The following is a 21,048-nucleotide window of genomic DNA, read 5'->3' on the forward strand; positions in this document are numbered from 1 at the left end:
TTACAGTCCCTGTCCAGTCGCGCCAATTCAATAAAGTATCTAACCGGATCCAGCTTATGGTGAGCTTCAATTTTATTGGTTTCAACTGTGCGCATGCCAAAAAGTGCTTGCATTCATTTTACCTGTAAATGTTTTCAGCCTTCCCTTAGCTGTTAGACGGAATTTCACGATTGCTCTCTTGCTCTTCAGTAATATATTGAGTATGTGAAAAAATCTAAAGCAGTTATATCTACACACTAGTCAACTTTCCTAGCTATGTTTGCTGTTGACTCAATACAATCTATTAATGGCAGGATTTGTAGAAAATACGCTATAAAAGATCAGCTCTACTTCTTTCAAACTTAAATGACTTGTCATGCATTTATGGCTTTGAAGCGATTTCTAGCAAATGCTCATTCGAAAGATTTATCTAAAATAGAAGTGATTTGAGTCGATTCAGCATGCGCAATAAAATTGTACGAAGTTACGATATCCAAGTAGATTGTCAGATGCAGCTACCTTCACAATTTGTAGGGAACTTGGCTACTTGTTGATGAGGACATAAAGCCAGCGAAACGAAGAGTCCTTGGTGCTTGAAGATAAAACCTGCAGCCCATAGTATACCTGCTATTATTACGACATTTTATCTCCAGTCATCCAATATAGATTTATTTAGATAGCTCAAGGAGGATTTAAATAATACAGTCATAATTTTTATGCTGATCAATAAAATGTTGATTTGTTAATCAAAATAAATAGTTTTTATTTAAGAAAAAAATTTCTTCAAAAAGGAAACTCCTGCTCAATTGCTTGCATAAGTTTGTTCTTTGACTAAATCATCAACTAAAAGTCAATAAGAACCAGCGCTATTTATTCGATGATAAGACAGAGAGTTTTAAGATCGCGTCAAGATGCGAAATCACGTGTTGTGTCGTTTGAGCAACATTACAATAGGCCATGGTCTGAACTGTTGCTCGGTCGATTTATTGGAGCTGAAAACAGTAAAACTAAACAATAAATTTGACGAAGAGGATGGGAGAAATAAGATGGAATTATTCCTAATATCTATACTGAGAGCCATTACTGATCTGATTGTATTTGAACGGATCCCAGGCTCAGGACAGTGGAGATTTGTTACGCGTCATCGATAAACATATGGGTACAATTTGCTTTCACCGAAATGCAACTTAGGTCTACTCAACTTCTTTCGACAGCAGATAAAAATTTACTTAATGCCGTCAAATTTGAGGTTTGCCGGTTCCAGATATTCTAACTGTAGCAATAAGTTGAAATAATTCATTAGCACAAACAGAAAGGAACAATAATATTTTATCTACGTATAAAGACGTCTGGGAATTGCGTAACATTTCATCAAGAGTGCAAATTGATCAGAACAATGACAGAATGAGAACAATTTGAACTCATCCTCAATTTACACAGATTATTAAATTCTGGTGCTATCAGCAAATTGAATAGAGTGAGTATGAGAAATAAATACATGGATCAGAGCAAATTGTATTAAGTTCCATGATGAAATAGAACAATGAAACAAAAATAAATTTGAAATCAACACTATAAGGTTTGAACAGGGTATAAATGAATAAGAGATAACAATATCCAGTTGCGGTCATACCTAGTAGAAAGCACAGAACCCCGTCAGATTTTCTCCAGTTAAGCTACTATGGGCTCACTTAGTACTGCGGTGGGAGACCACGCTGGAATCGTGAGTGCTGCAATTTATTTTTTTGAACTTTTACAAGTGCACCATATTGTTGTGTATCAAAACCTGATTTATGTCATTTTGAACCAGAACAGTTTAATGAGCACCTCCTTAGACAGCTGTGCTAGTGTCTTGGAACAAAGCTGCACTAAGAATGGATAGTCCTGCTGAACTTAGAACCAAACAAGCTGTAACTTGTTTGGTTCCTTTACTTTTGATAGATACATGGGCACATTCTAATTCCATAAAAAAACTTGAACCAGGTCAACTAGGAAGAAGTCCAGACTATGTAATGATCAAATAGAGAACAATAATTACCTACAAGATCAATGATTAATCCAACACTCTTATCACTTCTATCTTTAGTCCCATTGATTATATCTGAGTAACCAATCCTAAATGTTTTCTCTTACGATATATGAAAAGCTGGCGTGAAATATGACGCGTGCTATCCAGTCTGAAAAAAATCCAATAACAAGATGTTCAAGGTCTGATAAACAGGAAAGTATTTTGGGGAGAAGTCAACCAAAGCCAAATGCAATGCTACTCCATCTAACATCTTCTTGAAATGTGGAAATATATTATTCAGACCCCAGAGCTGGCGGCTTAGTTATATTTCATCGTCTCAATGAGTAAGACTAAAAAGGGCCTAAAGAAGCTAGCGGGTCAATGGATTGAACCTTGGAGAGCTATTCAGAGCTACATTGAAATCAACTATGAGACCCTTCAGTATGTTATTTCAAATCCAATTATGAGCATCATAATAAGAAGTTTAGACGTTACTTCTTGGTTTATTAGGCTTAAAAGGTGGAGTGAAATGCATTATACTGGAGACAAGAGAAGGAACAAGCTTCCTTATATCTTAATTTAAAGAGATTTCCATCTATCTTGTTTACATCAAAAGTTCGTTCAATCAGACTGGACAGAAGATCCAAAACTCGCAAAAAATAACTAAATCATAAAGACATAAGAACAAACAAAACAAATTACAAACGAAAAAAAACTGCAAGAACGAAGAACCTACTAGATTCTTTAATCAGTACTTTGAACTAATCGAACTGACCAACTTGCAGGCCAAATGTTCCACTTTCAGGAATAGGCAGCAATGAAGCAGCACGGGCGTAGTCTACGCCGTTTTGAGTCACATTATTACCCCACCAGGAAAGATTGGTTTGAGTGTACTGGAGAGCAAGGAAGATGACAATCCCAGAAAACGCGACTCCGGCAGTGAGTCCAGAAGTGATGATGTAATTGTACTTTGTCCACCAAGCAGTGTATCTGCGACGTACATAGTACATCATAAACGTAGCTACGTAAAAACCGCCGATGTAGTAACTGTAGTTGTAGTTGGAGCTCCAGATAATAGAACCGCCAAAAATAAGTGCAGGATGAACGTATTTGGCCTTCTGTGGCCACTTCAATTTCAAAAGCGCAAATGGAATAGCAAAGAGAGGTCCGATGTAAAAGCAGTGCTTAAGAGCAGGATAAAGCGTGCTCAGTACTCGCTCAGGATTGATTACACCGAACATAATCGCATCAGAGTAAACTGAGCGAGGGAACTGGCATACAAACTTATCAGGTTGTGTCGGCGAACAAAAATCTTTGACCGAACTAAATAGCGCGTCCACTGCACCGATGGTTGCGAAACACTGGATCAGAGTAGCCAATAATTGCGCACGGAAGACTGCTCGTTGAGGAAGTTTCGCATAATGAGCAATTTTCTGATCGGCAATGAAACTTTCAGCTTGCTCATCAACATTGTATCCCCACATACGGATCATCATGTTCGTGACAGCATTACCAGGATCCATATAACCACCGAGAATTACAGAGAATGCACCAAAGCCCATAGCATAACCTGTCATGGAGTAAATAATAACAGTCGGAATATACATGGCAATGTTGAAGAAGAAAATGCAAATAACTGTCCAAACCGGAACTGTAGTCGGCCATGCAGTAAGAGCAATGATTCCAGTAACAGCACCCACCACAAAGATGACAGCAAACCACCAGTCAGGAACTTCAGGGTAGGATCTCATCATTTTTGAGTGGGGATCATCGAATTCATCGAGGGCATTTCTGAAAGGATGACGAATAGATATCCACATCCTCTTGCCCGTATGAATAATCAACTTATATTCAGTAATGATCACATAGACGAAGGCACAAGTATAAAGAGCCCAGAGACCACCCGTGTAGACTAAATGGCCAGCTGACATATAAGGAACTGAATAGTTTTTGTACTTCTCCAAATCAAAAGCACCGTCTGTTAAAATACGGGTCAGGTTATAAACCGCTCCAGTATTGTCGAAGATATTGTTAGAGTTGGGAGGAAGATACGCAACGTATTTCATATTGCTCCAATAAATGCCAATTAAAGCAAAGCCAGAAAGAATAACACCCGCAAACTTGTTCATAAATGCAAAATACGGAATAGTCATAGGAGTCGCGTAGTTGATCACAGCCCAATCAAAAGTAGGAATAGGATTCACGCCCATACCAATGTAGGAGCCGGTGATGATAGCAAGCTTTACATTTTGAGGTGCAATCCAAGTCATCCAGTTAAACGTACTAAGAGCCTTGAACAGATAGTCAGGTATGAAAAAGTACAAGAAGGAACCAACAAAAACGATGAAGAAAAGCTTCTCTCGAGAAACCGTCCATCCATTGACGGAGGTACGAGTCTCGGGCAATAGTAGAGCACGGTTGAGTGCGAGAGTTGGGAGAACAGTTGGGAAGACAGCTTTGACCGGATAAATTGCCAATTTGCGAACAATGCCAGCAAGACCGTATCCGAAAAACAAACTTGCAAAGTTCATGAGAAAGACAAAACCGAAGTTGACCCACGGAAGATGAAAGAATAGTTCATGGCGCATGGCTACTGTGAAAGACATGAAATTAGACATCTGAGAACCGACATTGACCATCAAAGTAGCCAGCATCTGTTCCTTGTTTGTCCATGGACCTGGATTCAAACTGAAACGCATGCCCCGGATAGTAAAGCCCCAGTCGGGAAGCAATTGACAAGCCTTGCCACATGGAAACAGAAAAAGCTGAAGGACAGTAGAGGCAAGAGTGAGGCGGGGTTGGCGTTCATAAAAAAACTCGTTCACGAAGCTACCGATGGCAACCCAAATGGAGCCAAGAACATAGGCACGGAAGGTTTCACAAAGAACTGTTGTATCATCAAAAGGATCGGTGACGGCACGAACTTCAGGATAAGGAGAATGATATTTGATAACAGCCGCCTCCAGTCTGGCATCAACTTCAAGAGTTTTCTCGTCGGTGCCATAGGCTTCAGGACCAGCAAGAATAAGCTCAATTCTATCGAGCAGATCCTTTGGAAAGTTGACGTCGTCGTAATGCTCTTCGTGAGTTGTCTGAAGGACTTCCAAAGCCTCGTCTAGAGGTAGCTCGAGAAACCGGTCATACAAAAAGGCTGACGCAGCATCGGCAAACGGGTCATCACCAACAGTCTGACCAGTCTGGTTCATGACTTTGAGTCGTTCGATGAGCTCGATACGCTCAGATTCCGAAATCCCAGAGGAGTCTGTGAAAACCTCATGGATGCCGACTTGGGCAATACCCTTTTTTTCGTCTACTTTCTCGTCGTACTCCATGTTCAGCTGGAGAGGTTAGGAACAGAAACATCAAGTACTTGTCTTGGAAATATTCACCTAATGTGCGTCGACTCAAATCTTAGCAAAATATGAGAGACGGAGAAGAAATAGGGTCGGCCTATAAAATGATGAATTATCTAGGCAGAGAGCTAGGCAACGATAACTGTGACGGATGAAATGCAGATACAAGGCCGAGGAAAGAGATGGCAGTGGAGAGCATATATAGAATTCTCGGCATTTCAAAGCTGCTTGAGAGCCGTCTAGCAAGGTTTCTTGATACGATGGGCAAGAACATTGGAGACGGCGCCAGCTCGGGAAAACTTGATTTTTCGAGAAAAGATACTAGCCGGAGGCTTGCTTGAAATGTCAAACCACCGCTCAAGCTGGGATTTGAGATAACAATGTATCGTATAACTCTGAACGACTCTTAGTCTCAGACCAAACGCATGCAGAAGAAGTACCCGCAGATAAGATTTACCGAAGCAAGACGATAGAGACGCGTAATTAATTAAAAGCCCAAATCAGTATGAGTTTGGATTCTGATTGGCTCGGTCAATGCTTAGACAGAGGGCATTCTCGAGATGTCATGGTACATCGTTTCAACGATCTTTGATAACTGAAGAGCGTTTGAATGTGGGCATGACTTGGTAGACGAGCACGATAACGAGCAATGCTGAACGTACCAACACGGAGAGTCCGAGACGTTACCATCTGAGAATGAGAAGCAAAAGTGGGTCAAAGAGCTGTAGGAAAATAAGTACTCTTTGCGCACCCGTTTGATTACCATTTATTCACAAAAATTACCAAGCGGGTGAACTTTGCATTGGTTTCACGGAAGCTCAGACAGCCAGGAGTTTAAGAAAAAATAGTCTAATATCCTTGTGGCGCTCGAGATCGTTTGTTGAACAGGATAGTAAGAGGCACCGAGAGCATCCTGGAGGACAGTTCGGTGGTGGCTGGCTGCTTGGCTGCTTGAGATGTGGTTCTCGTCCTCCATGGAATGTGACTTGACTAAGTGACTTGTATTATTTCGGGAATAGTATGAGCCCACAGATGGCGACTCGAAAACATGAACAGATGATTGCACATTTTACAAACAATAGCGTGAAAAAAGCAGAAGATTTATAGTCTTATTGTCTTTCGTACTCGGAGACCAAAGTAGACAAATGTTTATCTTTGCTCCTAACTCCCCGAGCTTAAGAGTTTCCTTCGGAAGCCTCTGTGACCATAGCACAGATAAGGTGAACGCATGGACAGTACATCCGGGATATGGACAGTTCCGCAGCACGAGCCAAGGGGAGGGCGAAGGCAAATACTGATGGATTGAGGGGCAGCAGAGGACAGAATACGAGCACATCCAGAAAGTAGATCATTGTGAACTTTCGGTGCTGACATTGAATTAATGTGTCAGTGTTTTCTCGTATATTATTAGCTACAGTTTAACGAAAAATAGATTTTTTTCATTATTAGTTGAGTCTGGCTGGGAGACTTTGTTATCTGTGTGGAGCTCGGTTGCAGCCAGGATAGCTAGTCAAAAACGGTGGCTTCTGCATCGAGGGAAAGCAGATTATTCAAACAGTCTTGGGAAGTAACTGAACGATGATTACCGATAATTCAGCGATAATTCATCGAAAACTCATCGATAAGAGAATCTGTGCTCGGATATTCCGAAACAGCGTTTTCGATCGACAGAATGGCCAGACGAGAAGGACTGTAGGATATTCTAATTGCAAAACGAATGCCAGGTAATTCTCACATTTTTTTTGATACTGGACGAATTCCTTTCGAATGAAAGAGGAGTGGATCCAAATTTAGCGTCCTTATCTCTAGCGCGAGGACACGGTGGCTAACACCCAAGGATCTCTCCCCCCCGGACAGGTCTGTAGACTTCTCTATCTTGTGGCTGGATTTTCTAGCCAGCCAGTTCTAGCGCAACTACCGACAATTTTACTATCGCTCAGCTTTCTTGTATGTCCAGCCGCCAATCAGGCTCTGCCGGGATAGCTTGCCGCTCACACTAAATTCCCCAGCTTATCAGAGCCTTGGCATGTGGAGATAAATGCCCACTCTGTTCATGAAAAGACTCATTGTCTGAGTGCTAGTTTTTCATGACTACCAATTTATTTTGCCTGTAAGTATTTTAGAATATTAAAGATCAGAAAGTGTTCAATTCGTCGACCTATTTGTAAGAAAGCACGGTCAAGCGAGCACCTAGTTGGAGTTCAAAGCCCGGGGTCTGTCCTCCGCTCCGACGCTACTTCCGATGGCACAGGCCATATTTGCTTGTGCTTGCTCCTCCTGGCTCGTGCGAGTAGACCAATTTCGAGCAGCGCGTTAACTGAGTATCACTTGTCCGTAAACAGTCTGAGACTAAATCAATGCGAGGACTTAACCCAGAATTTTGGTTTGAATTGTTATCGTGTGAATTGTTGTTTAGCCGCGGGGGGGGGGGAAAGTATTTCTGTGAATCCCCGCATAATTATTGGTTGGTATCAGTCTCGAGCTACTTAATTTGTAGCTTATTGAAAAAAAGGTTATGCCGAAAGGAAACGTCTTATGCAGTGCTTCCTGGGAAGTCGAAGAGACTTGTCCGTTTATTCATCATTATTTGCTTTCATTTTTGAGATTTTGTTGTATCATGCAATCTTGGCTAATTTTGTTGTATCTTGGACAATTACTTATCCGCAAATTTATCACTTTTATCTCAACCAGCTATCACTACGTCCTGCTTCCTGCCCGTTATCATAGCGTGAGTAAAGTGAGTCATTAATTCACCACGTGAGTTCAGCGATAGATCTCGATGTAGAACCTTTTCAATAGTATATTTAAACGAATGCCTATTACCTGGAAACAAGTCTTAGTAGCATTCTTTACCGGGTAGCCAAACATGTTATCTATTTGAAATGTGAGTGCATATTCGGGTTCAAGGGTCGTACAGCCTTTCAATATTGTTGCAGAGCAACTCTGGCAGGAATTTTTTTAGCGCGTCTATAAGGAGGTGATATTACAAGGAATTTTAAAATGGCCTTCAATTGAAGTCAAGATTAGCTTGTGGTTGATCACAACCTGTTTCACAGATTTTGAGCTAGTGGACAGCAATATTTGGATTTGTCATATAGTTTGAATTCCTATGATAAGCAAGTAGAATAACTTCCTGCTGAATAATCCATATACGCTACTACTCCTGGCCTTGGCCGTCGCAGATGTCCTTATCTTCGGTCCTTATCCAGGCCATCATATTATTAAGATTATTAATATCGATTCAAATTATTACAAGTCCTGTATAGAGTCGTAGAATTCACGTTAGCAAAACAAAATTGAAATTAATCGTCAGAGCTAGAAGTTCTGCTACCAATTTTGTCTCAAGAAAGTGAACTAATATCGGGAGTGTCAATGGTTATGGTCTGCCATAGGTATTCCAGATTTCTAATACAAAAAGAAAATTGATATATTTGAGGCCCTTTTTTCGCCTACTGCCACAGAATGGCTCAGACTTGTCTAAATTCCAACAAGTGCTACAATCTGGACAATTCGACATTACTTTGAAGTAGTCGGCTATTACTTTTATTGTGGCTCATCGAGTTTTTGAGGGCCAGGAAACGGTGGTCGATGACTTTGTTAGATGATCTCAAATATACGGCTGAGTTTTCAGAAGCAATCTGTAGGCTATTAAGGTACCAGTGAGCCATAAAACAGATGAGTCTAGTTTCGCAGTCTCAGATCCAAGTTCTGGTTCCGGAACTCATTGGATCGGCTGCGGTGCAAATTGTTCATGTGCCACAAATCTAGGAGCAAGCACTCGACTAAAATGGATTTGGCTCTAAATAGGGTATATGTGAATGAACCGATGCTGTTAAAAGATGAGAGATTACAAGCCTGAGACTCGATACCAGAAATAATATTCAGCTAAAGAAGAGAGAAAGTCTCCTTCATAAGTTAAGTAATTTTTGTACTAACTTGAGATAAAAATTGTTGCGTTCTCACTGTGTTCTTACTGTGTTCTCACTGTGTTCTTACTGTGTTCTCACTGTGTTCTCACTGTGTTTGTGAGATCAGCCGGACTTTGAATTGTTGACGATGAATTTCTAAAAGATAGAGCAGATTCAATATTAACGGCAACTTTCATCAAAAATATTAACAGCCAATTTTGCTCTATGACTAAAATATGAAGTCATTTCTGGAATGAGATCTGTGAGGTTTCAAGAGAGGCTAGACTCGCTGTTGCTAGTGAGAATGGTAAATTTGTTTGATCACGTATACTATTGGAATTCATTCAAAGAATAGCCATTTAAACCAGATGGTTCTCTGTTTTCCATAAATCGACTATATTTTAGAGTGCAAGAGTTGAAGCCAAATTGATATTGCAGTAAATAATTCTGGTGTTGGGAGAGTGGGGCGCTCATGAAGAGAACCTGCAAATGGTAGAAACTTCCGCTCTTTCAGTCTGTTGGATTAGGACTGTCAAATTATCATCTAGTTTCCTACATAGTGATCAATTCATCAATGCAATTGCTACGCTCTGTATTCACTTTTGGAGATTAGCATTATAATTCATAGTCATCGTAATTTGCGGGTTAGGAAGAAGTGCCCTCTTCGTTACCAGCAGCCAGCAAGATGAGCCAGAGTCCCGACGGAACCGTTCTGAGCACATGTCCAACGGACTGACTGCCGGTAGCTGTTGCAAGTTTCAGAAAATCGAAGTTCAGTTCCTACAGCCCAAGAGATTGCCTACTAAATTTCACGATATTTAAATTTACATATTATCCTCCAAACTATTAAAAGATCAGTAAAGTAACAGAGTAACAGAGGCTTGAAAGACCCAGACTGGTGCTTCGATCCTGGCATTAGTTCTCATTAAGTCACTGGAGAGCCAACGAGGGTCTAGGGCCAGAGTGCTGCTGGCACAACCTTTGAGTGGGCCTTTTCAACGAGAGCACGTAGGAAGTATTCTCGAACTGGAACAACGTTCAGCCAACATCCCCTGCTAACAGATATGCAGGTCGCCCTGGACAATTACGATCTCTTAGTATGGTGATTTCCACTAGTGCCGCTGAGCTAGATCTAATCTAATGCGCAGGTCTGGAAGTCTCGAAAGACAGACAGCACGCGTCAACTTCCTCCTGCTGTTTGTTGTTCGGCAGGACTCTCGTGAACCGCCATAAACCCCATAATAATGTTGACTATGGCAATTTTGGGGCTCGGGTGACGGACCAGACCCTAAGGTGACATGGCGGCAGCACTGGCAGTGCTGCCGCCCTTGCAGCCTTGCTCTAGCGAATTTACGTTGCTCCGGCCACGACCTGAAAGAGACGTCATAAAGAGTCGGCTCTTGCAGCGGGAGGTATTTCGCTTGTTGCGTAGGAACTCTACTACGGTCGCGTAGGCTGAGTAGGTGACGACGGTGCAGCCAAAGTGGCTCGGTGCAGCACATTGCAGTCACAATCCAAGAGGGCGCAGCAGTCGGATCTGGCATGCAGGGACAGCTGGAACGGACAGTTCTACTGGCTTTTGTTTATTTTTCTTCATATTCTGCCTGTTTTACTTTACGAGATCTTAGCAGCATCGGAGAACTACGGAAACGCGCAGCAACGAACAAAGTAAAGTAGGGGCACCGGTCTTCCGCAGAAGCAGAAGAAAAGTCCAATCTAGTCGCCGCTACGACTAGAGCTCCACAAACCGTAGACACGCGGTCCAACGCGTAGCAGAGCGCAGACATCAGTGGCTATTTCGTCGGTCGTTATTCCTGCCGTAACTGGCTAATTCCGAGACATGAAATGCTTTTAAAACTGGTTTTGGACAACCGTCTCTTAGATCTCTTTACGATGCACTCTCGATATGCTTTTAAAATATCTATTCATAGAGCTTTTTCACTGAACCCCGGTAACACCGTGGCAACCTCCAGTCCGAAGAATTTTTTTCCCTATGCAACAGCCCTTCCAGGACCAGCCCAACGACGCGAGGGCTTAGACTTTCCGGGGAAAACTCAAATGGGTCCTCTCAAGCGGTCAGAATTAAACTGTATTGCCAGTACAGTTCAGTTCAATACCCTTTATTTCCATATCGGGCTAATGCATTACGCGAAACGGACACATGCATATGCGGCTGCGACTGCTCAGCCTGCTTGATTCATCTTGCCTTAAGTAAGCGCGGCTATCCCACTAAAGACAGCCGGAGAGGAGGGCGACAAAGGGGCGGCCAAAAAAGAAGAGAGCACGGGCATAGACAGACCTGGCGGTCCTTTTGGCCCATCTACGACTTCTTTTTTGGCCCAGTCTTCTCGCTCTCCCTCCATTTCTTCTTCTCTCAGCACATTATCACGCCTGTTCTGTCCCGGTCAGCTCAGCTCAGCTCCGCTTCCCACCGTGTGCTTCCGAGTAAAGACTCTCCCATCCTTCGACTGCTTGTACAGCTCCTTCGCCGTCCTCTTGTGTCCTCGGTCGCGTTCGCAGCGCGCGGTTCTCTGCTAATTAATCGCTAGCATGGCCCTTCGGCGCTCGTGGTTCCTCCCATTCATCCTCGTTGCAGGTATAATCGTGCTTTGCGTGCCTCTGTTTTCCATTGCGCGCAATGACAACGAGCTGCCTGTCCAGAAGCCAGTCTTGTCCGTATATTTCATGTGCTTGGGTTGATCGATCTCCCGCTAACTATTCCAGAACCGATGCCTCTGCGACCAGCCCGGCAACTGAGGAGGACGCCGACCAGAAATCCATAAGCCTTAACAGACTGTCTAGCATAAGTGCTCTCGAAAGTGCAGGCAGTGCTGTTAAAGACCGTCTGGCCGGATTTCTCTGTCCTAACTATACTGTCTACGACGAGACACGGATCGCAAACACACTTTCCGGCAGTGGTGACCTAGACGACGAACTCGACGGAGATCGCTCTTCGTCATACTCCAACTACAAACCTCCACACTGCGACGACCCGTACCTTAGGCCTGGCTACTTTTATCGTCCTGAGGATGTCATAAAATCTGCCTATGTGCCATATTACGATGATCTCTTTGATATGCCTGTTCCGGAATGGTCGGACTACCCCACAGACTTCAATTTGCTTTTCGACGAGAAGCCCATCGATCAGGATTTAATTGCACAGGCCCCCACAAACTGGGTCAGATATATTAAAAGTTACGTACGCGCGCGGAACATGGAGGAAGGAGAACAGAGAAGCTCAGAGCTCAAAAAATGGGGTCAATATGTGAGTTGGCTCCGTGGCAAGCGTATATTAATGGCTGCCGACTCCATTGATCGCTTCATGGCACTTCATTTGTGTCAGATAGTTGGTCAGCAAAGTTCTTTCAAGATCAGTACTAAGGGCCGCCACACAACTGCATGGTGTTCCATTCCTGAATTGAACATGACAATCTATCACTGGCACATTCCGTCCATGTTCAACAATAATCCAAAGTGGTGGGGCTTGGACTATATGGACCATGTTCCATTCGAAGAGCGTTTTGAGACAATTTTCAAACCTACTCTGGACTCTGTTATTGGAGCTGACGGCCGAGCTCCGGATCTTATTATTTTCCAGTCATTGCTGTGGGACATTCGTGGCTGGGCAAAGAGTGAACAATATAAAAATCATGTGCGCGGGGGCACGTATGTTTCACGCCAGCTATATTGGAGCGAGCTCGTCTTTTACAAAAATCGACTGAATAAGTTCATCCGCACTCTGAAAGATATCTTTGGCGAAGATGTTCCTATGCTCTATCGGTCAGCTCTGTCTCATCGCTCAGAAGGCATAAATGACGTGCCAATGTACGAGTTAGATCGTATGGCGCGTCTCGTGGCGCACCATCAGAGCGTCGAAGTCATGGAATGGGGTCTGACGGTGACCGGTTACACTGACATTTTCCTAGATGACATGCATATCGGTCTCAATCCCCACTCGTATCTGTATAATAACATGATGCTCTATTATCTATTCCGTGCTTCGGGCGGTACTGAAGTTCGAGGAAAAATTACAAACTGGCCAGACAGTCGCCAGCTTTCCAAAGGCGATGCATGGGACGAATGCCATAGATTTAATTCCGAGCTTCGAAATCGATAATCAAAATATCATTGTTGATTTTGAATTTAGTTTTGGATACGCTTGATTATCTATGAGGACTCCTCTTGTTATTTATATGCACACTCACTCATGATATCACTCTTTGTGTTTCCTCTGTGTTTTGATTCTTCAATATTTTCTCTGAATCTTGTGTTACTCCGTTCTGTAGTATCTCAACAAACACTCCGCTTGTGAAGAGCGATTAATTTAAAAGTATATACTATTTATATTGTAAACTGTAAATTGCAGGTATTTTATGATGTAGACCGTGCTACAGTCAAGGTTTGACAAGAAAGTCTCAGATGCTGGAAAACCTACAGTGGAACTAATAACCGGAATTTCAATGTCATATCTTTTAATGAAAACAAAAATATAAACTAGAATAATGGAAATATGAAAACAGAACTTCATGATTTTGGTATACCTATTTTTCTAGATGTAATGTTAAAACACTAGGACGATATAGTTTTTAGCCAGAAAACAGAAGTATAAAAGAAGAGAAAAAAAGAAAAGAATCATGATAGAAGAAAAAATAAGCTTAAAGTGAAACAGGCTTAATGAGATCCGGGACCCCGAGATACTTTGTCCAACACACTTTCGTAGGCGACCTCACTAAAGTCAGTACCTTGAATTTCGGCGGCGATACCGGTAAGTGCGCGACGGATTGCATCTTTGGAGGAGGCATAAGTCATTTTGCTCTGGAAAGAGTCAGTTAAGCTCAATTGTATGATGGATTTGAGTGTACTTACTCGCACAGGAGCGGTATCAGGCGACCAAGTGAAAAAACAGATCTTGGATCTAAATACAGATTAGAAACCAGAAAAATCACTATTTTGCCAGTGATCAATTATACCTTTTTCCTTCACCACCCGACAGCTCATATTCGAAGTCGTAAATAGCGTATCTGCAGTCGTTCTCGGGAAGCTCAGCCAGAAAGTCGTCATACGACGAGCTATTCGACTTTTCGGCAACGACGATCTCAGTTCTTTTATCATTGAGAGCAAAGATGATAAACTTTAAACTCTTTCCAAGCTTCAACTCTTGGAAGGCGCTCTGGCATTCATTGTTAAGTGCAACTCTAATGAGAGTAGAGAAACAATGGTTAGTGATTTGGAATCATTGGGGTCGGCCGTCGACGACGGAATCCTGCGGATATATTATCCGCAGATTGATTTTGAATCCGCCTAATCGAAGAGGAGAAGCAAATTTGATGAACATACCCGGATCTGGACTGAATTAATAGAAAACAAAGATATTAGCATCTGTTTCAACAATTATATTATATTAAAGAGAAGGAAAATGCAGGGCTGATCTATTGTTGACGTTGCATATCATTGGCAGACTTCACAAACTCAAAACAAGCGCTAATCCGCCCCATTGATCTGAATCTATACTGAAAGCCTTGATATCAGTTTGTTTTTTGAGAATCTAAGCGGTACTGTTTTGATCTTGCAATGGTTTAAGCTCCAGTCACTCAATCCGTCCGCCAGTCCGCACATTCAACAACTCCTTGCTATTGGCCGGCACAAGGGGAATACCACTTACCATTGTGAACTACTGGCTTAAACTAGTGAAATAAAATTGACTCTTAAAATTATAATCGTAAATAAAAATTGATGAATTAACAACGGAATCAATTAATCAATCGTACAATGTGAAATACTTGTTCAATAGATCCGTCTATTCGAGTTTACATGTTTACTACTAGGGCTCAGCGCATATGTGAATAAAAGTATTTCAATTTGTGCCATAGTAGTGGATAAAATAGGGTAAGGTTCTGACGGCATTAGCCATTACACAGCCAGCATTAATCGACGCGTAAGTTGTGATATTGCTTGTTGATCTCACGTTGTCTTCTGGATCGTTAGGGGGCTATAATACTGTATGTATAGTTCATTATGCTCTGTATAGTAGTCGCGGAAGTATGTCAGCGTTTGTTACACAGTACTACTCTTCCTTAACGTCTTCACGAGTGTTAAAAGCTAGATTTCGCAACATTCGATAATACCAGACAGATGCATATTTCCAGCCCACAACACCCAGAATGACAAGCAAACTCTGCATTATCACTGAGTCACCTAAAACGACAAGAAAAGTGCATTTCGAAAGGACTGCGTTGTGTTAGTATCCTAGATCTCCTCTGTTCTAGCTCCGTCGAGCAGAGACAAGTTTCGACATTTCCGAATCCAAATACATACTTAGTTCAAACGTAACGGGAGATGGCTTTTCCATCAATTGTGGGATATGTGAATAATAAAAGGACGAGTACTTGATGTACGCGTATATGACATCTTCCGAGTCCGCAGACACGTATAGAGCAGACGTCGGATCTAGCGATGACGCCTTGACAACACCGACTTTCAAATCCAATGGATTCTGTAAAAAATAAAAAGAAAATGTCAGATTTACCCATTAAACACGACACAAATTTGTTACTAGCTCACATTTGCTGGCCAGCAGACCCGAAACTCGTAGAAAGAGCCTTTGATGAGATCGGTGAGAAGGTAATATTCCTCAATTGCATAAGATCCGTCGTCTCTAGTTGAAAATTCTGGTACAATTGTCTTCACAATCGCAGGATTATCCATAGATAGTAGCGAAACAGACGACGGCAATGCTGAAAGTCTACCCAGCGATGGCTCAGATGTGGAAAATGGAGCAAAAAATCGCACTTGCTCGATATTCGCTGTCGCCAGCTGCAACAAGCAGGAATAAATGAATAAATAAATCAAAAGCCGACACATAACTATGATCGAAATGCCATTAAACCAAATCGTATTTGTGTTCTGATCTAAACTATATATTAATCTGAGCAGGTTCGTCCAGATATACATATCCACACCAAAATGGGAGTTCTTTCACGTGATGGCTACTACTTTCTTCGACCTTTCTATTGAGCACTACAACTTCTAGCACTCTTGACGACATAGAAGATTCTCGCTCCTTATAAAATGGCTTCTATCGACGAGACTACATTTGCCAAAGCATATCTTCACTTATTATCTGACAAACAAATTGAATATCAAGATGATTTTGTTATGAACACGAAATCTCTCGGTCAACGTGGCCCGGTATGTGAACTTCTACTTGGATGTTTCATGATCTTGGACATACTAAAAATACATTAAACTAGATAATCCTTCTCAAAATGCCGACCGATAAATTGCACATGTTATCTTCGAGCGAATCCCAAGAGCCAGCTACGGCATCGATAACTGTTAAATCTCTTCGGCCACCGAAGTTTTCCATCCAAGTGGAAATGCCCGTGACCGAGACAATCTTCAGTCTAAAGACCCAAGTGGCGGCGGATGCGCACATCTCGATCGAATCTCTAAAATTGCTCAGCAAAGGGAAAGTTATCTCGGATGCTCGGTCAATAGAAGACATCGTCGATCAAGACGGGAAAGCTTCGCTTATGGCCATGGTCTCTGCTGGTCAAACTGATCAGTCGCTATCGAATGCTGCGGAAGGAAATGCTAAATCTAAAACTACGTCTGAAACTGATACTGAAATCGATGAAACTGTATGGGGCACAATTGCAACCGCACTAGTCGCGAAAGTAGGAAAGACGAAGGGAGATCGTGTATTAGAACGATTACGCAAAGGCTATACTCTTGCAAGATAGTAATTAAACAGCAATGTCTTGATTTCAAATCTTCAGTCAATATTCAACCGCAAGGACTTTCTTTTGCTGATTGATTCTCTTGTCGTATTCCGTAATAACACTTTGTTTAGCCTTGATATCGTCGGCTAAAAACTTCATTCGATCAGATAAGTCTGCGCCTCGAGCCAACATAACCTTTGAGCAATTCAACAGTTCTTCTTCACTCGTTTTGATAGAAGTCGCAAGAATGTTTGATGTAGCAGTTAAAAACTTGATTTCTTGATCTGCATATAATCCCTTATCGACGATCAACTTCTTGAATGCTGCTCGGTATATCGGTCTACCTGCTCTGATCGAATATGGCCGTCCTGACATGTTCGTTAGTTCCAAAATTTTCTTCGTAGAAACATCGCGGATCCAAATGCTTACCATCTCGTTCAATGACAGTTATCAAATCAGCATGTTCTAAAGCTTGTATGACATCTGGTTTATTCTTGAAGACAGGTTTCAGCATAAGCTCATTGTACCTGATATCTTCACTATTTGCCAGCTCTTTCACAAGCAACCAAACTTGTTCAGATTTCCAGATTTGATCCGCTTCGGCTCGTAGAAACCGTTTCACAATTTCTGCAGAGCTCTGCCGAATCATTTCGTCCACAGCTTCTATAATCAATCATCAACAAAACTGAATCGCAAAAAAGATTTACTATATGACTCACGCTGACAGGTCTCTCCAACAGACATTCGCCGGACCAAAGCAAGTAGATCAGTCATCCGCCCGCCTAGCGGAACTAAAGCCGCCTTTAAACCTGGAATAGTACCATCCGGGCTAACATTCAGACGCTGATTGGGAGCGATCACTGAATGGACGTGTCGCTCCACAAAGGACTGTGCGACCTCCGGACTGGCGTCTCCGACTGGAACCACAGTACTGACTCGATTTGGTAGAGCTAGATTAAAATGTAAGCAAAAATTCAGAACTTCAGTCACAAATCAAAAAAACGAACCATCTTCCAGATATTTAGAATACCCCGTATCATCAGTAACCACAATAACATGTGCCACCTGCTCAGATACTAGTCCACTTGCAAACTCAGCCAGAGATTCGTAAAACATCGAGTTCCTATTTGACCTAAATAAATAATGTTCAAATACAATAATTGGTCTTGGGGTCTGTGATAACGTAAAGTAATCGCGCTCGCTTTTGGAAGCTTCGGGATCATCGTCGGATGCGACTTCGGCGGCTTTCACCGGAGCAGTCTCTAAATAATGCTCTTGCGCATCGATAGCGATACTTTTAATTGCATAATCCGCGTTTTGGAGAATATTTTTGAACTGGGTTTCTGTACTTTCCGAAAACCCCGCTTTTTGTCCGATCAGTCCTTGAACAACCAAGTCGATCATGGCAGAGATATTCTTCATCCACGGGAAAACAGGATAGTATCCTGTCTGCCGCGAAAACTCTTTGATGAATGCAGCATCGGTTTTAGTTTCCGCTGCTTTCTGGCAATCAATGAAAAGAGTATTTGCCCTTCCTTCAAGTGTGCGATGCACTAGCTCAGATTTTCCACTTCCTCGAGGTCCATACACTACGATAAATGTCTCCGGAATCTCACTCAGAAGCATATGTAAATTGTCAACCACATCTTGTCGATCTTGAACTGCAAGCTTGAAATGGTCATCTTTATGCGTGTAGAGATTACTGAATGAGCTCTTCCCCGTCAAAAAGTTATACAAATCAATTAACCAGGATCGCGCGTACTTGACCACATCGTTCTCGCTCATGTAACGTTTAGTGATTTTACGCTTGATAAACCAGATCCGAATGGGATCGAAGATGACGACGGTTAAAGCGGCAAGAAGTGCGGCAAGGACAGGAATAACAATACGGGGGTGGTTAGTAAACCATTCTTTGAACCAATTCCGCCGTAGGATAGACTCATAGTGAATATGCATCTTAGTTCCCTTAGTCGTGAATCCATGCAAGCAGTTACGGGCCGAGGTAGCGGATCGCAGTCGAACAAATTGAATAATCGAATATCGCGGCAGATCTTTTGATGCTGGTGAAAGGGGAGTGATATTTCTGATCAGGCCATACCTGCGGAAAAGAAAATAAAGCGTCTCTTGATCAAGATCCGGGCCTTCAAACTCAACGCGTAAACGACTAGACGGAAATGTATGCAAGTCCTCGATCCATGGAATACCCTGAACCGCATAGGCCCGTAAGGTATGCAAAGGATTAAACCAAGGTCTCGGAGAGGTCTCATTGACAAATTCTTGGATCCGCGACTCGACTTCTTGTTCAGAAAAGCCTGACTTATTTATGAACTTGACATAGACCCCACCGTCCTTGAGTCGAGGAATCACATTCTCTATTTCGATGTTGAGATCTTCTGGAACTAATCTTCCTTTCAGATAATCCGTGATTCCGGATTTCAGTTCTCGAGCAAAAAAGTTTACAATATGCTGTCTGAAATCCCATATATTATATCGAACCGGATAGACGTCTAGGTAATGGTTAGAATCGGATCAAACTATTCTCTACTATGAAGAGCTACTTACTGTCGATGTAGAGAAGCCCCTCTTTTTCGCTTCGGTCAATAACTCCTGTACTCTCGACCTGCTTCTCGAATGGCATAACAAAGGAGCTAATCCTCTGAAGCCGAAACGGAGTTACGGTCAATGGAACATGTCTTACAAGAAGTTGTGCTCGTGATGACAAGTCCGCGTTAGACCGAGGCCTACACATACGGGAAACCAGATTACCGCGCAGGCTAAACATAACTAGTTCTGGGCCTTATACCAAAATCGGATGTGACTGAAAATCGCAAATATGTTTAGGTTACTTGAAAAATGTAAATATGCCTACAAATCTATGTTGTCTACCAGATCAGCAATGGATGATGGGTTACGCCGCATATCGATCCATACATTGAACACAAAGAGCGCGAGTAAGAAAAAAAACTCCAGAAAACTCCAAACCATTTCATAATACAAATAACTATTCGTCGGATTCCATATCCATTTCGTAATCATCATCTTCGACTCCACCGGTAGACATTGCTAAGGTCTCTTCCGTGCGTGACGACCGTTGAAAGGCGATGCCGTCCGTCGATTGATCTATGTCAAAGCTATCTTGCTCATATTCGGCTTCAGAATTAACTTCCCCAGAAAGAAGCCGGGTACGATAGCCGGAATTATATGCATTTTCAATGTTTTCAGTTTGAATGCCCTCCTCCTCTTCATCCTCCTCCTCCTCGTAGTTCATATCCTCACCGTCTGGAATCTCTGCGTCAAGATCAACTTCGTTATCTTGAACGTAAGAACTCGATCTCATTCGTCGACGCTGCTGCCGTCTTGACCAACCGTCTAAAGCTGCCTGCGCATCACCATCATCATCATATTCTTCATCATCCAGTTCCTCCTCACCTGCACTCACTTCATCATATTCCTCTTCGTCAAGTTCTTCCTCCTCGCCGTCTTCCCTGCCGCTTTCGCCCTCTCCATCTTCATCTTCCTCAGCCTCATCGTTATCTTCTCCATCGAGTGATACCAGTTCTCCATTAGGATTCTCAATAAACGCGTTATCCTCTGATTCAGAGTCATGCATCAGTTCCTCCTCACTAGCAGCCTGTGCAGTCTTTGTAAATCCAGGAGGCTTGAGGAAAGTGAATCCAAAGTTCCTGATGGCGTCCATCTCGCAGATATATTGAATTTCATCTGGAGTTAATGCGCTAGAAGCCAGTGCTTCAGGATCTGGAACCGAATCGTCTTCGTCGTTTGATCCTCTGAAAAACGGCAGAAACCGGGTCTTGGGTTTTATCTTGCGTTGCAAGATATGCGAGCGCTGCGCAGGTTTATACCATAGCTCATATGAGTCGTTTGGTACAACAAGTGGAACTGAAAACATTCTCTCTTTTTTCTGATTCTTGTTCTTCTGTGACGAAGACCTGGTCACGTAGTCTGACGTACTAAAACCGACAATAAACAAAGGACAACCCGCCGCACGACATTGTGAGATCAAGCTTACCATTTTGAGACGATGATAAATGGATTCTAGCTGACTTCGTTATATACTA

General features: G+C 42.4%; 6 protein-coding genes across 6 annotated transcripts; 2 read left to right on the forward strand and 4 right to left on the reverse strand.

The window, feature by feature from the left end:
• Positions 1-2,659: 2,659 nt before the first annotated feature.
• On the reverse strand, positions 2,660-5,624 carry V1516DRAFT_424686 (OPT oligopeptide transporter protein-domain-containing protein). Its single transcript, XM_066919015.1, has 2 exons — positions 5,377-5,624; positions 2,660-5,325 (listed from the first exon to the last, which is right to left on the reverse strand). The coding sequence occupies exon 2, from the start codon at positions 5,317-5,319 to the stop codon at positions 2,749-2,751; it is 2,571 nt and encodes an 856-aa protein (XP_066776856.1). The 5' UTR covers positions 5,320-5,325; positions 5,377-5,624; the 3' UTR covers positions 2,660-2,748.
• A 6,174-nt stretch (positions 5,625-11,798) lies between these two features.
• V1516DRAFT_665018 (uncharacterized protein) lies at positions 11,799-13,365 on the forward strand (the record flags this gene model as incomplete). The annotated part of the gene is made up of 2 exons (XM_066920644.1): positions 11,799-11,920; positions 11,973-13,365. 2 exons carry the CDS (start codon positions 11,799-11,801, stop codon positions 13,363-13,365), a joined length of 1,515 nt encoding a protein of 504 aa, XP_066776857.1.
• A 554-nt stretch (positions 13,366-13,919) lies between these two features.
• On the reverse strand, positions 13,920-16,109 carry V1516DRAFT_665019 (Cofilin/tropomyosin-type actin-binding protein-domain-containing protein; the record flags this gene model as incomplete). Its single annotated transcript, XM_066920645.1, has 6 exons — positions 13,920-14,063; positions 14,115-14,163; positions 14,219-14,443; positions 15,317-15,476; positions 15,564-15,741; positions 15,810-16,109. 6 exons carry the CDS (start codon positions 16,107-16,109, stop codon positions 13,920-13,922), a joined length of 1,056 nt encoding a protein of 351 aa, XP_066776858.1.
• Positions 16,110-16,293: 184 nt separating this feature from the next.
• V1516DRAFT_652772 (uncharacterized protein) lies at positions 16,294-17,263 on the forward strand. Its single transcript, XM_066920283.1, has 2 exons — positions 16,294-16,436; positions 16,499-17,263. Exons 1-2 carry the CDS (start codon positions 16,317-16,319, stop codon positions 16,988-16,990), a joined length of 612 nt encoding a protein of 203 aa, XP_066776859.1. The 5' UTR covers positions 16,294-16,316; the 3' UTR covers positions 16,991-17,263.
• Positions 16,891-19,830, reverse strand: V1516DRAFT_677249 (RNA12 protein-domain-containing protein). The gene is made up of 5 exons (XM_066922545.1): positions 19,532-19,830; positions 17,977-19,476; positions 17,689-17,919; positions 17,399-17,632; positions 16,891-17,337 (listed from the first exon to the last, which is right to left on the reverse strand). Exons 1-5 carry the CDS (start codon positions 19,749-19,751, stop codon positions 17,027-17,029), a joined length of 2,496 nt encoding a protein of 831 aa, XP_066776860.1. The 5' UTR covers positions 19,752-19,830; the 3' UTR covers positions 16,891-17,026.
• V1516DRAFT_677250 (uncharacterized protein) lies at positions 19,831-20,937 on the reverse strand. The gene is made up of 2 exons (XM_066922546.1): positions 20,399-20,937; positions 19,831-20,348 (listed from the first exon to the last, which is right to left on the reverse strand). Exons 1-2 carry the CDS (start codon positions 20,877-20,879, stop codon positions 20,278-20,280), a joined length of 552 nt encoding a protein of 183 aa, XP_066776861.1. The 5' UTR covers positions 20,880-20,937; the 3' UTR covers positions 19,831-20,277.
• Between the last annotated feature and the right edge of the window lie 111 nt (positions 20,938-21,048).

This window comes from Lipomyces oligophaga (assembly GCF_038497815.1).
Source record: "Lipomyces oligophaga strain CBS 7107 unplaced genomic scaffold V1516scaffold_5, whole genome shotgun sequence".
Taxonomy (NCBI): Eukaryota; Fungi; Ascomycota; class Lipomycetes; order Lipomycetales; family Lipomycetaceae; genus Lipomyces; species [Lipomyces] oligophaga.